At 42.0% G+C, this 14,387-nt stretch overlaps 1 protein-coding gene across 6 annotated transcripts in view; it reads left to right on the forward strand.

Annotated features, from left to right (window-relative positions):
- DIP2C (disco interacting protein 2 homolog C) overlaps positions 1 to 14,387 on the forward strand; it is a 297,916-nt gene that overhangs the window by 259,546 nt on the left and 23,983 nt on the right. For all 6 annotated transcript variants that reach the window (XM_081163465.1, XM_081163469.1, XM_081163466.1 and 3 more), the window contains 3 exons: positions 1,507 to 1,637; positions 8,081 to 8,249; positions 11,951 to 12,121. In XM_081163465.1, the coding sequence (XP_081019591.1) occupies positions 1,507 to 1,637; positions 8,081 to 8,249; positions 11,951 to 12,121 (471 nt within the window). The remainder of the gene's footprint in view (positions 1 to 1,506; positions 1,638 to 8,080; positions 8,250 to 11,950; positions 12,122 to 14,387) is intronic.

Consider the following 14,387-nt stretch of genomic DNA (forward strand, 5'->3'; position numbering starts at 1 on the left):
GTGTGGATAAGTAGAGCTGGTCCAAAAGTGGACAGGGCAGATGCTACACCCTGGACCCATGGACCGTATTCTTTGCTCTATAGGACTCACCGGACCATAGGACGCACCTTGTTTTAGAGGGGGAGAACAAGGGGAAAAAAATCTCCCCCTCTCTGCTCAGCGCCCTTTCAGCGAAGCGGCAGGAGAAACGGAGCCTCTTCCATTTCTCCTCCCGCTTGGCTGAAGGGACACTGCACAGCTCTCTTGCGCAGCTCTTGCTCTCCTGGCTTCAGCGAATTGAACCTGAAGCCTGCGGAGCGCAGCGGGAACTCGCGCTGTGCCCCAAAGGCTTTAGGCGGCTATCCCTGAAGCCTGGAGAGTGAGAGTGCGCACCGACCCCTCTCACTCTCCAGGCTTCAGTAAAAGCAACGCAAAGCCTCCGGAGCGCGGAGGGAGTGCTCCCTCTGCGCTTCGGAGGCTTCGCGTTGCTATCGCTGAAGCCAAGGAACCTGCATTCGCTCTATAGGACGCACACACAGTTCCCCTTAATTTTTGGAGGAGAAAAAGTGCATCCTATAGAGTGAAAAAATACGGTATTTACAAGTGAAAAGATATATGTACCAAGGCAACCCAAGTTGTCTGCATGCATTCTGCTTGCACCAACAGATGCCAAGTCCAAAGGCAACTCTTGCACAGCTTCCTAGCATCACAGGGGGCATCGCAGCTCCAGGCCAAACTATATGCAATGGGACAAGCCTGTTTTCTGACACATTGTTGCACGTAAACAATACCGGGGAGTGAAGAACGTATGTGAAAATGGGGAACGAAATCCTCCCCTCTCTCTTACCTTGTCATGTTCTGTTGCTGGGAGCACTTTCCTCCCATCGCGGAGCTTTCCAGTACCAGAAGTGAGCCAGGTTGGAGAATAATACTGTTTAAGCAGCAGAACGCAGTGCAGGGAATGTAAAAGAAGAGGCAGTTTCTGAATCTGAATTTATTCCATTCTGTTGCTAATCAGCTGTAAGCCCCTTTGGTCCGCTGATGCCTACTCCAGTTGGATGGTGATCTCCCAAGGCTCTCCCAGATCCACTAGCTCTTCATGCTTTCTGGGGAACTAACCTTGGGTTTCCTGAGTGCCAAAGCATGTGCTCTTCCCACTGAGCTATGGCTGTGCCCTTCTGGCATTCCGCACCCCCTCCCCTTGCTCAGTTGAAAGATGTAGCCCATTTTCTCTTCAGTGCTGTACATAATTTCCAGCCTTCCTGAAGATAACCTAGAAATCAAAGGCACTGATGAGTCACACTCCCTTCCTTTTCTTTACTTAGTTGATTGAATATACTCCTTGGGAAACACATTAATTTTCATTATCTATAAATGATTCTGCATGTGTTTTTGCGGGTGGGATGTAAACTGATGCTTATTTTTACCCATCCTATTACCGTCTTAAGGCCTGGCGGTAGTTCAGAAACAAACCTCTGGAACGATGCCGTTCGTCATCTTAATTACTGCCCTGTTACCTTCTTCCAGATGTCTCATGCAGCCACTAGTGCCTTCTGTCGTTCTATTAAGCTGCAGTGTGAGCTTTATCCTTCCAGAGAAGTTGCAATCTGCTTGGACCCTTACTGTGGACTTGGGTTTGTCCTTTGGTGCCTCTGTAGGTAAGTTCCTCTTCTGGAGCCTTCAAGTATCACCAAACAAAATGTTGCTGCTATATCTATGTGTGTGTAAGAGAGACGAGAGAGAAGGGACCAGCCCCCAGATGATGTGACCAGTGTGTGTTTCAGAGAAGGGCGTTGTACTTGTTTTGGTGAAGGGCAGGCTAGATGTACAAATCATCAATAAAAGAATGGATGGATACTGCTAGAAGCAAATTTGACGACAAGCCCATCCTGGAGCATGCAGCCTGCACTAAATGTAGACATTAAAGCCAAAACCTAAAGAAGCACCATTGTATCTTTTTAACGGGAACAAATGGGACCTTCAACAATGGAAATGAACCAAGGGGGACCTGCAACAAAGTGTTGCAGTGTAGAATTCTCCTTTTCAGTGTTCTAGCCATATGCTTTCCCAAGAGACATGATTACAAGACGCAACCACCCATTTTTTGGTTTTGCTCCCCTGCCCATCACTCGGTCAGCATTCTGGGGCCACTGAACATGCTCAGTTCTTTTTTTATATTGTATATCAAATAATTTTGTAGTAGAAACAGCATTGATCACACTTAAATCAATCACTCACAAAAAGAAAAGTTGAGCAGGGACACTGTCAAATAACTGAATCATCGAATGCATCATCAAGGCTTCAGCTATCCATGACATAGCATCTCCATAAATAACCATGAGCGGCTGGAGGTCTTGCATTAACACCACTTCTACTTGCACAGTTGATATATGGGAAGCATACCTTAGCAAAAGGATTATGTTTAGTTTGACCTTTAACAACCTTTCTGTGTGCTCAGAAAAAGTAAAATCCCAAACTTTACTTTGTCATCCAGACAGAGATGTTCCTTTGTTGTCTTTCCAGTGGGTGGCAATCTTTAAATGGCCAGTGGTAAACGGCATGGCAATTAGATCCTTATGTGTGATGGAAGAGGTTTAGATCCATGACGAAAGGGCTCAGTTCCTTATTGAGCTGATTTGTCTCCTCGCATAATTTTTAAAAAATATCTCCATAAGGGTCCACACTTGGAGAATGAATGTATGAGAAAGCCCTCTCCAGGGCCTGTTGATGTAATACTTTGCCAGTAGGGTTGTATTCATGATTAGATAGGGATCTTGCAAACCTAGAGATCTTGTGTTCCTATCTTGTACATAATTTGTACATACTGTATGAATTTAAAGCAGGGAGAAAGTATGATCTAGTTAGATATTATCTGTTAATCCAGTACGTTTAAAAAAAATAATAGACTGTTTCTCCATAAGCATGTTTGGTTGTCCAATACTGGCTCTTCAACAATACGTCAGTTTTATTTATTGATCAGGGGGTGGTATTCAACTTAGTTTCACTGTTAAGTAGACCCACTGAAATTAATGGACCTAACTTAATCATGTTCATTAGTTTCAGTAAGTCTACTTTCAATAAAACTTAGTTGAATATCACCCAAGATTTGTTACCCAGCCTTCACCGTAAGCCTCAGGGCAGATTACAGCAATAGAAAATGCAATTATGAAACCAGATAAAGTCATTGTAATTATAGCCTACATAAAATTGTTCCAAATGGAACAGAACGATATCATTACTATGATGGTCCGAACTCCATCAAACTTCTCTGCTATTGTTGGAGCAGTGTTCTGTTTGCAGATCTTTGCAATGCAGATGTTTGCAGCTGTCAGTAGATTAGCCACTGTCAACCTCTAATGCTAGATGCTTTAAATAACCTAGAAGTAGAATTTTGGGTTCCAGGGGTAAGAAATACCCTGTCATTTCATTCATTATTTGTTGCCCCAAAAGCATGTATTACTGGAGATCACCAGACTATGTAGATGAAATTTGCCTCCAAATATCTGCATCTCTAACATTTATCCTCAGTTCCTAGATATATCTGCCTCAGTCTTTGTGGGATTAAAAAGTTTCCTTTCACATCTGCTGAAATCAAATTGTGCAAGATCTCTGCCATTTATTTAGACTCATTAATAGTCACTCCTCGGTTTCTGTCCCTTTGCCATTTCCTCATAAATATATCTGGTTTGTTTGCCAACTCCAGAATCATATTATATGATTTCCCTGTTAATCCCTTATTCTTAGTGTCCGATCATAATGCTTCACATTTGCTTGCCTGCCTCCCTTGAATATTTCCTGAGTAATGCAGTTACGGCTTCTCTCATCTGAAAATACTGAAAGAGAGGTATTACAGCGCCCATAGCTCTTGCAATTTCTTCATAGGACATAATGTTGCATCCATTGATTATATCTTTAATGGAATCTAGGCCCCGCTGAAGTCATATGTTCGTATTCCCCAGCATGCCAGTTGAAAACAATGAAGCATTTAGGTGCATTTTGTTTATTGCACCCAAATACCTCGCTGCTGTACTTTTGTTATTGTTGAAAACTTACCTGTTCTACCCAGTTTTCCACCAAAGAATGTGCTCTATTTATATATAAAAAAGAGAATATGTGATATATTGGATGCTTTAGTGGTAGGTGGAAAAAAAAACACCTTTGTGAAGCATAGGAAGAGAATAAAAGATAAAGCCTGATTTGTTATTGGAGAGATTATCGCGCTTGGAAATTTTGACTTTAGAACCAGTTTACTGCCTCATACATTTCAACCAGTTGCTTTCAGTGTGAAAGGGAGAATGTGCCATTCATATAAAAAAATAGAAAAACTCTCAGCGGACTCATATTTGTGGTAAGATGAAAATTCCTTCAATTCCCTGAAAATTAAGACAGTCTTCAGGAGGTGTTTTTGCCTCATACCTCAAAACATTTGCAACTAACCGTGCCAAAATTTGGCACATCACACATTGATGCCTCATGCAGCTCATGACAAGTGAATCCAGTACGCTGCATCTCATTTCCATCTGACCTCTCTGGAAAGTGCAGCATCAAAGGCTACCGCTTTGCGGAAGAGACAATCTATAAGGGAACTACCACTCTGACTTTTAACACACAGAGAATGCAAGGGGTGTGTTAGCTGCTCCCTCCTGCTTGTTGGCTAGGATTGTTCTTAAGTCTTATGGGTGTTTGTAATGAATTCTGAACTCCGTTCACATCCAAATATTGGAGTTAACATGCAGTGCTTTCCTTCTGGATATGCAAAGATATAATATGAACTTGAGCTCATCTGATTAACCTGATTATGACTTTGATGTCAGTGCCATCAGTCGCAGGTGCAGCAGAGTAAAATGTGATTGAATCCCCACCTACCTGGGGGTTACAATCTGGGCACAATCAGCCAAAAACTAACTGCCTATCCTGTTGTAGATGCTATGAAGTTGCGTTGGCCTACTCCACTGTGATGTCCCAGAATGCAGCATTCTGAGACTTCCAAACCACTAAGGAAAACCTGCTTGGAGCATGGAGTCAGCCCGTTGGTAAGTCTCGAGTATATTGCATGGTTTTGCAAAGTTTTGCTTTTGTTTTTATTTTATGTCCTAAAGGGTATAAAATAATAATGAAAAGAAACCTTGCAAAGCAGAGCAATAGACCTTTATAATAATCATCATCACTATCTCCAGATTCCTAACAATTGGCCACACGCTCCAGCAGGGTTTCCTGGGGATCGTTGTCAAAGATTGATGCATTCTGAGCACAACAATAGTTGTCAGGCCAACGTGAGTTCATGGATACTTGCGTTTTCCCCCCTTTTAGCTGTTTGTGCTGAACATGTGTTGTTGAAATTTATTGTGATGTGATTTCACACCACCCTAATATTTTCTTTGCAGCTTGTCTCTTAATCATTTACTTCAAGTAGATACTGAGTTTTGGTTGTTGTGTTGTTTTTGGACTGTCTAAAATGTCTGTTGTAGTACCCCAGCTATGGAATGCTCTTTCCAAAAAGACTCATCTGGTGCCAACTCAGATGGCTTTTGGGGCTCCAGGTGAAGACATTTTCATTTGCCCGGGCCTTTTGATGTTATCTATTTCAGATCTACTTTAATGCTGAAGTGTTACTTATTACATTTTGAGACTTTGCTGCTGCTGCTGTTTTAACATACTGATGCTGTTGTTTATGTGTTAATCTGCAAACTGGTTCTTGGGACTGAGGAGCAGGATATAAATACTTGTAATAATTTATTTCCACTGTTGTCAGACCTTTTCCTTTGATAAGCTCTCTTGCTGAAACTGAGGCAAGGGACAAAAAAAAATGGACCTAATGGCTGAAGGGGGAAGAGCAGTAAATCAGTGACAGAGCAAATGTTTTATATGTTAAAGGTTTCAGATTCAACTCTGGCATCTCCAGATAGAATTGGGAAAAACTGAGGAGCTGAATTCTGGAGAGTGACTTTCAGTTACTGTAGACCAGGGATGGGAAACCTGCGACTCTCCAAATGTTGTTGGACTACAACTCCCAGCAGCCCCAGCCATCATGGTCAGTTATCAGGAATGATGGGAGTTGTAGTCCAACAACATCTGGAAGCCCATAGGTTCCCCATTCATGGTGGAGGTAATACTGAATGTCATAAACCAATAACCTGAGTTAGTGTAAGACAGATTCCTATGTTCCTAATATCTAGAGGTCTAATGCTCCTAAAAGCCACAGCCTTGCCTTGTTGTTCCTAATCTCTACCTGAGCTTCATTTTACTAACTCTGGTCAATTCCTGTGATCGTTTTTATTAAGTAGTTGATAAGTTTACCACGCGTCCCCACGTGAATGTCCTTCATTTGATTTGCTCAAGGGCTTATAAATTGCAGCTGAGCTCCATACAAAAGCAGTGTGTTTGTAGCAGCTGGCAACTTGAAAGTTGTATCTGTGGTGTTTTGAGGAATGGTGGCTCGTTCACATATCCATATCAAGTGACATGTGTGTGTGAGAGAGAGCTATGGTAAGAATGACTCGTGTTAGCCCTGATAGTCGCTAGACAGTGGCCGTTTTCAGAAAACACCAAGCTAGGTAGGAAAGTGCCTTACACCAGATCATTCTGTCTGCCAGTCTAGTCCAGAATTGTCTGCTCAGACTGGCAGCAGCTCCCCAGGGCTTCTGAGAGAGCTACTTCCACATCACCTACTACCTGATCCTTCTAACTAGGAATGGCAGGGACTGAACCTGGCATCTTCTGTGTGCAAAATATATTCTCTACCAGTGAGCGGTGGCCCCTTCTACGAAGCTACCTGTTGACAGTTACAGTTACCTCATGAGAAGGATGGTGGCGTGAACTGGTCACTCACTTGACCCACGCTTTGAAAAACTCCCAGTGGCATCCCATGAGTTTTCCCAAGTGTAGCAGAAGGAAGGATTTTTCAGGATTGTAAAAAAAAGTTGGATATGGTGAGATGCTGTAGCACTAACTAGACACGATTGCCCGAACTTGTGTAGAAGAAATGGGGCTGCATGTGTTAGCCCTGCCTGCAAAATCCCCATGCATGCTGACTCCACCCATAATCTTCCCACGGCATAGGCAAACTCGGCCCTCCAGATGTTTTGGGACTACAACTCCCATCACCCCTAGCTAGCAGGACCAGTGGTCAGGGATGATGGGAATTGTAGTCCCAAAACATATGGAGGGCCAAGTTTGCCTATGCCTGGTCTTTCCCCCATTGAGCGGTAAGGGGTTTCCAAGCATCTTTGGGCGAACACACATTTCATCCTTTGCACAAATGAGAATTGTTGACAGTTCAGGTTCCTATTCATTCATGTGGAGGATTATGGTGGCTTTTGCCAGACTGGGTTTAGGAACTTTTTTTTCAGATAGGAAAATTAGACTCGGAAGGGACAATGAGGGCCGTCTAGTCCAGGAATCTATTGCCTGAGGTGGGCCTCTAACCAAAAACCCTGAGATTAAGAATCTCATGCTCTACTAACTTGAACTATCTTAGGCCCTATACTTGAAAATAATTCGTTCCGCGAGTCTTTTCGTCTTGCGATGTTTTGCGTCTTGCGAAGCACAGTCCGTTGCAACTGCACCTCTTCAAGCCGCCTTAAAAAAAAAGTGCAAGACATTTTCGTCTTGCGAAGCAAGCCCATAGGGAAATTCGTCTAGCGAAGCAACGCAAAACCGAGAAACCCTTTCGTCTAGCGAGTTTTTCGTCTTGCGAGGCATTCGTCTTGCGGGGCACCACTGTATTGAGATTCCCTGTTCAGGCTTTGTGCAAGGGCTGAGTCAACTCACAGGGAGGCTATTTCAACAGGGAGTAAGTAGGTGGCGTGAATGGCATCGGCAGATCACCATAGACAAGCTTGCATCCTCACGCACTCTTGAAATCACCCTTTCTGCTATTGACAGAGATTGACCTCTACAAAAGCAAATTTAAAGCACCCCCCTATATATATATATATATAGAGAGAGAGAGAGAGAGCCATTTTTATTTCTGCCCTATGGGATGTACTGCTGTGTGTCTCTTGAGGCTACAACAAAACAGCTTTCCTTTTCAGCATGCCGTCGTCTGGTCTTTTGGTACAGATTTCCAGTCGTGCTTTTAACAAATCTTATATCTTTGCAGCGTTTATTCAGGACACCAGTCTATTTTGATTCCTCCCTCAGAATTGGAGACCACGCCTGCTCTCTGGCTTCTGGCTGTGAGTCAGTACAAAGTGAGAGACACCTTTTGCTCTTATTCCGTCATGGAGCTATGTACCAAGGGTCTTGGTTCGCAAACGGAATCTCTGAAGGTGAGGAACCCAAGCGCTCCCTTTCCCTTTGCCTCCTTGCTTTTTTGTAGGGTTGACGCGGCAGCATACGTACGAGCCGAATGCGTTCAGTGAGAAGAAATGAGTCGAGGAGTGAAGTGAGAAAAATCTTTGAAAGAGCGAATAGAATAATTCCTCTTTGCAGGAAGTTTCTCGCCAGCTGTTCCCTGGTTATTTTCATAGCACAGGGTTTCAAAGTACCGTATTTTTCACTCTATAAGACGCACCAGACCATAAGATGAACCTAGTTTTTGGGAGAGGAAAACAAGAAAAAAAATATTGCGAATCTCAGAAGCCAGAACAGCAAAGAGGGATCAGTGCGCAGTGAAAGCAGCAATCCCTCTTGCTGTTCTGGCTTCTGGGATAGCTGCGCAGCCTGAATTCGCTCCATAAGACGCACACACATTTTCCCTTACTTTTTAGGAGGGAAAAAGTGAGACTTATAGAGCAAAAAATACGGTAAATGAACTAGGTGGTGTTTACCTTTGCCCTTTCTGCCCTGCAACTGCACTGCGGCCATGCTTGCATCCTGTGACCACACTGCAAACCCCCTCCTCACACCAGCAATTAGGCTTGGAAAAAGTAAAGCATAATTGAAGTGTGTGAGATCTTCCTAGACAGGTGTAATCTCTACAAAGGTCACCCCAACAGTTTTTATACCTTCCCCCCTGCAATAAAACTTTTTTTAAAAAAATACTTTACTGGACCCAATACAAGACATTTTTTTCCAAGTCTCATCGCAATGAGGAAGGGACATTTTTTGGGGCTGCAGCTTAGAGAGACGGGCCAGCCCTTTCTTCCCTAGTTGTCCCCCCGCCTCTGAAAATGTCCATCACCTATTCCAATTTTATTGTACTAAATAGAAGGAGACTTTCAAGTCTTAATTGCAGCATAGGGTCATTTTTAGTGACAGCGAGAGTTAACCTTTTCCTCTCCATCCTTGACTGCTCCCAAAACAACTCCTCCACCATGCTGCAATTAGCTTTAAATAACACTTCTGTAAGCTCTAATATACGGCTCATTCCGTATCAAGTGATCCAGCTTTCTTTTACCTCGTGTCATCCAGTTTTCTTAATGTTTTGTACACTTGTTCAATGATCAAAACCAAGTTTAAATCTGAAATCGTAATTTTTTTATCTCATCCCGTTTGTGAGTTATGAGGGTTTGAAATTTCAAAAATAAATAAATGACAGTTTGGGCCTTGCCAGACTACACATAAACTTTAAAAACTCAGCTCAGAATTGAGATATGTCAAAACTAAAAACACCAATCTCTTCTGAGCTTCATGGGCTTTAATATATGTCACATGATGGATTTACGTTAAATTTTAAATTTAAGTTACAAAATTGAAAAATGTAAAAAAAATATTAAAAAGTCTATGTGATTAGAAATTTCCCAAAAATGTATTTGTTATTTAATATTTCTAAGAGCTACCTGCAAAATTTCACCTTGGGATCTCAATGGGATCACATTAGAAAAAAAAATTTTGCACATACATGTCAGTCTTATTGGGTTCTATTTAGGATAAATGGGTCTTCTTGGAGTAAAATATAACAGAATAACCAAGACTTCAAACTATAATATCAGTTACTTCAGGCATTTCTTTAGAAAGTTATTCCATTAAAATGTATCTGAAAAGCTAGTCGGGCTTTTCTTTTAAAAATATGTTCCAAAGCCGAGTAATGGTCATCTTAGAGGCACTTTTCTCTGTGGAAGCACCCAGTATGTGGATCTCCCTGCCTTGAGAGACTCTCCTTCCTTCCCATTTAGTAGTTTTTGCCATTAGGTGAAAACAGGGGATTCTCTGATTCTATATTTGTTATTTTGGTGATTTGCTCAGATGCTGTCTGATCATTTTCTTGAATTGTAAACTATTTTATTTGTATTATTTGGTGTGTTTTTAAGGTTTTAAACTGATTCAAAAAAAAATTTGGGAGTGGGAAAACAAGGGTAAAAGTTCAGCCAATAAATGAACTCTTAAGATATTAGCCGCAATAATTGATTCAATGAATGTTTTGCAGTATCCTTTAAACCACATTCGTCCCTCTTAATTTCTGAGGCCTGTTTTTGGCATCCTTTAGAACTGATTATGTGCAAAAAGGAACGATCTATCCAAAAAGCAGGAAGCTATAGAGCGCAGCCCAGAAAGTTCTACTTTCCAACAGGTGTTGCCCATGGAGGGGAACAGATCCACGAAATTGTGAAATTAGTTAAGAAATGAGGTTCTGTAGGGAGGTGGCTTCCAAGAACAATCCAGAGAATGGTCAGATACAGTTCTGTTGTAGTTATTCAGGTCTGGTTTTTCTAAGCTGCCCGAATGGGAGACCATGTGAGAGCCATATAGAAGCCACTTAAGGCTTATTGGACCAAGCATTTTCATATTTCTTTTAATAAAATACGTATTTTGGGATACAAGCAAACCCTTGGGGGAAATGCTTATATGCCCTATCTTTACATCCTTGTATTAATTTTAATTTAGCATCTGTTATTGGTTGATAAACTACTCTAGATTATGCTGCATCCAAATTTCCAGAATGGCCTCATTTAGATATGAGTCTGACCTATGATTATTTACCATTACAGGAGTTTGAGGTTTTGTATTCCCTTACCTCTCTGATTTCAGTTAAACACAGTTTACTGTGGTGTCCAAATCCTAAAGTGTGGTTAATTTTAACTACGGTTTCCTGAAACAAGCCAGCTTCGTAAACCATGGTTTGAAGTTGGTTTGTTTAAGAAAATCATAGTTTTGACTAGGGTTGGGAAGCCCATTATCCTCCAGCGACTGCTGGCTCCCAAGTCCTATAATCTACAGTCAGCATAGCCAGTGGTTATGGATGAGATGGGACCTGTAGTTCAGCAACCTCAGGAAGGCTCCAGGTTTCCCATCCCTGGTTTATACTAACAGCAGTAGATGAAACAATAAACAGTGGTTAGTTAAGAGCAGCAGAAAATGCTTCCAGTCCCTTGGCCACGCTGGAGGAGGAAGGGGGGCGTACAGTTGCAAGATCACACAACACAAAGCCATAGTGTTGCATCAGAACAAGGCCAATAAAAGTATCCAAATAAAACAAATATTCCCAGACTTACAGGCAGCTAGTATTCTGCTTCAATCAGCTTTAAACAGCCTTAAGTAAGTCCCATTGTATTCAGTGGTCCCTAAGCAGACCTTGAACCTTTTAATGGGTTTGTATCCCACTTTTCTAGGCGACTGTATGCAATACGACGAACAAAAGGTTACACAAAACTGTTAGACAACCTTCATTATGGGTGCAAGGTAGATTACAGCAATTTGAGCGGTCTCTCCCTGTCCCTAAAAAGCTCACAATTTAGGTCACATAAATGGCTTAAGGAAATGGCAAACAAAAAAAATGGCAAGTTGATGTGTGTTGTTGCTCTTGCTCCCCTTATCCCAAAACAAGGCTGTTCCACAACACAGACTTTCATCTGCTTCTGTTTCTCTCCCTCTTCCAATTCTGAGTTTTAAATTAACTCTTCCAGAACTCCCACCCAACCCCTGCAGTTTTTAAGAAAAAGTGTTCTTGAGCGGATGGCGACATTTCACCTTGCCGGAGGACACTACTCTTCCCGCTCAAAGCGCACTTGGTTCAGAAATTTCTGAAATGACCTGACTAAATGCCAACAAGCTCTCATGGGATAACTTGAGTTCTGTACCTCGTTTCCAGGCAAGGGGACTGGACCTCTCAAGAGTGCGGACGTGTGTGGTTGTGGCAGAAGAACGGCCTCGGATAGCTCTGACGCAGTCCTTTTCAAAGCTTTTCAAAGATCTGGGCCTCCACCCCAGGGCTGTCAGCACATCATTTGGCTGCAGAGTTAACCTGGCTATATGTTTGCAGGTAAGAATCTCTCTCTCCTTTCCTGACAGCAATCTTAGAAGCAACCCTTTTGAAATAAGGACATGGCGATGTTCCACACAATACAGCTTGGTTAACCAATGCATGCCATGCTTAAATGTTCCTCTTTCATAATGCAAGAAGTGTAGTTTTTCTGTATTGTTTTTTACTGAGCATTTTCCATAAAGCCTTCACATCCCATTTATAGCATTTATTCTGCGCCAAACTTTAAAAAGCAATGCAGCAAAAGTTTGTCTTGTAGTTCTTACATTTGTAACATATGAAAGTCAGCCTTGTTAAAGTTGCTGTAGCTGTCCTGCCAAGTGCTTGAGTAATCTATATCTTCCTTTGTGTAGAACAATAATTTGACAGGGGCATGATTCTCATGCACATAGCATGGACTACTCATCTTAAAATAATGCTTGCTATTGTGGCTTGTGTTGAAGGTAGAAGAAACATCTGTATTGATTCTCCAGGTAGAAATTGGCAGAAAGAATTTAATACTAATAATACTAATAATACTTAGCATTTATATAGTGCTTTGGGGCATTCAAAGCCCTTTGCATACATAATCACAGTTATTACTATTACAACCTAGCTAGGTAGGTCTATGTATTTATTTCCAAACTGCAGATGTGATTCCAACTTGCTTATGGTCACCTCATTAGCTCATGATGGAGGTGAGATTGGAAACCAATGGCTTTTTAGGCAGGAAGACAGTGTGGTGCTATTATAATCATTCTGTCTGTTCAAGCATTTCAGTTTGCCAGATGAAACTACTTCCCTTTGACCCACACTGCTCTGGGGGTTCCCCCAACCTCCCCACAAGTGGATTGGGGGGGAATGGGGGGAGGAGAGAGGGAGCAGTTCCATGGTTCTAGTGGGATTTGTCACATTGGTTTCCGCCAGCAGAAACCATTTAGTTGAATCCAGGTCCTTGTTTACTCAGCTCACTTGTTTTGCCACTTGAGTACAGTGGTTCTCATGACCAACTCAAAAAAATACTGTTTTGGTACCTCCGATTTCCCTCACTAGAACTAGTGAGGAAGCTAAAGTACTCATACAATATGGCTTCCACACATATGCATAAACACATGCATGCTGCCTCTTCCATAAAACCAAACACTGGTGTCTGATCTAATAAAGCAATATTGTTAATTTTTTAAGCTATTGTATTATAATATGACATGGGGATGAATGGCAGAAACAAGAACAGATAAGCAAGCTTCAGCTTGATGCTGAACAAGAAGGATTATTCTTAAAGAAAATGTGATAAGGTCTCATCAGTTACAAATAAAACATTCATTTGGTGGCAGTGGAGTCAAATGACCTCTCTCCGCCGCCACAACCATTTTCTGATACCTCCCCTCCTTCCATTTTGCTTTATTTGCGTACTACCATTTATTTCAGGTTCATGGGTGCGTCTGTTCCTACACGTTAGTTCTATAGGTTGGGATTTTTTTAATGGGTGGAAATTTTCACCTCCCCCTTAAAGCTCCAGCTCAAGAGGGGAATTTTTCAGAGGGAGCATGTGGTTCAGTCGTGACCCCAGCTTTGCCATTGCAGAATACACACCAGACATGGCATTTTGCCCTCCATGGAATGCATGAAGAGCAAAAACTGAATCAACCATATGCAGTCCTGCTTTTAATAGTGTGATAGGGTTTTTTTTGCTATTATTATTAAAAATGTTTGCTTTTATACTAAGGACTCTCTCCAAGAAATGTCAGCTTCTTCATTCTGGGAACATTAGGCTGCACTTCTGTTTGTCACAGAGGAGAGGCATTGTTCTAACTGTGCTCTTCAGATGTACACCCACAGAAATAGATATTTCTGGCTATAACTGGGTGTTTCTAGGTTTATATCTGAATGCTGGAGTTACAACAGTTCCTTTCTCTGAGAAACAGTGATGAGCGAACAAACTGGTATCTTTAGCTAGATATATATTCTTGCAAGTTGAAGGGTTTTTGCTATGGAGACCACCTCACAATCATCCCTCCTGCCACCAGCCACATCACTGTGGCAAACGATATTGAACTCCACAGCTCACTGTGGAAATAATAAATTGTTGGAGGGAGTAGCTGTTGTGTTGCAGCAAGCTGCCCTAAGCATTGCGGAGAACTTCCTCAAGCTGTTGCAGTGAGAACATTACCACCAGCCAGAACTGTCCCATTCCACTCGCCTCTTTCAACAAGCAGTACTGATGGATCACTCAGGGTGATAGATAGATCCAAAAACTGTATGGGAGCACTGTTGTGGGTTACAGCGA

This window comes from Podarcis bocagei, assembly GCF_964188305.1.
Source record: "Podarcis bocagei genome assembly, chromosome: 12".
Lineage (NCBI taxonomy): Eukaryota > Metazoa > Chordata > Lepidosauria > Squamata > Lacertidae > Podarcis > Podarcis bocagei.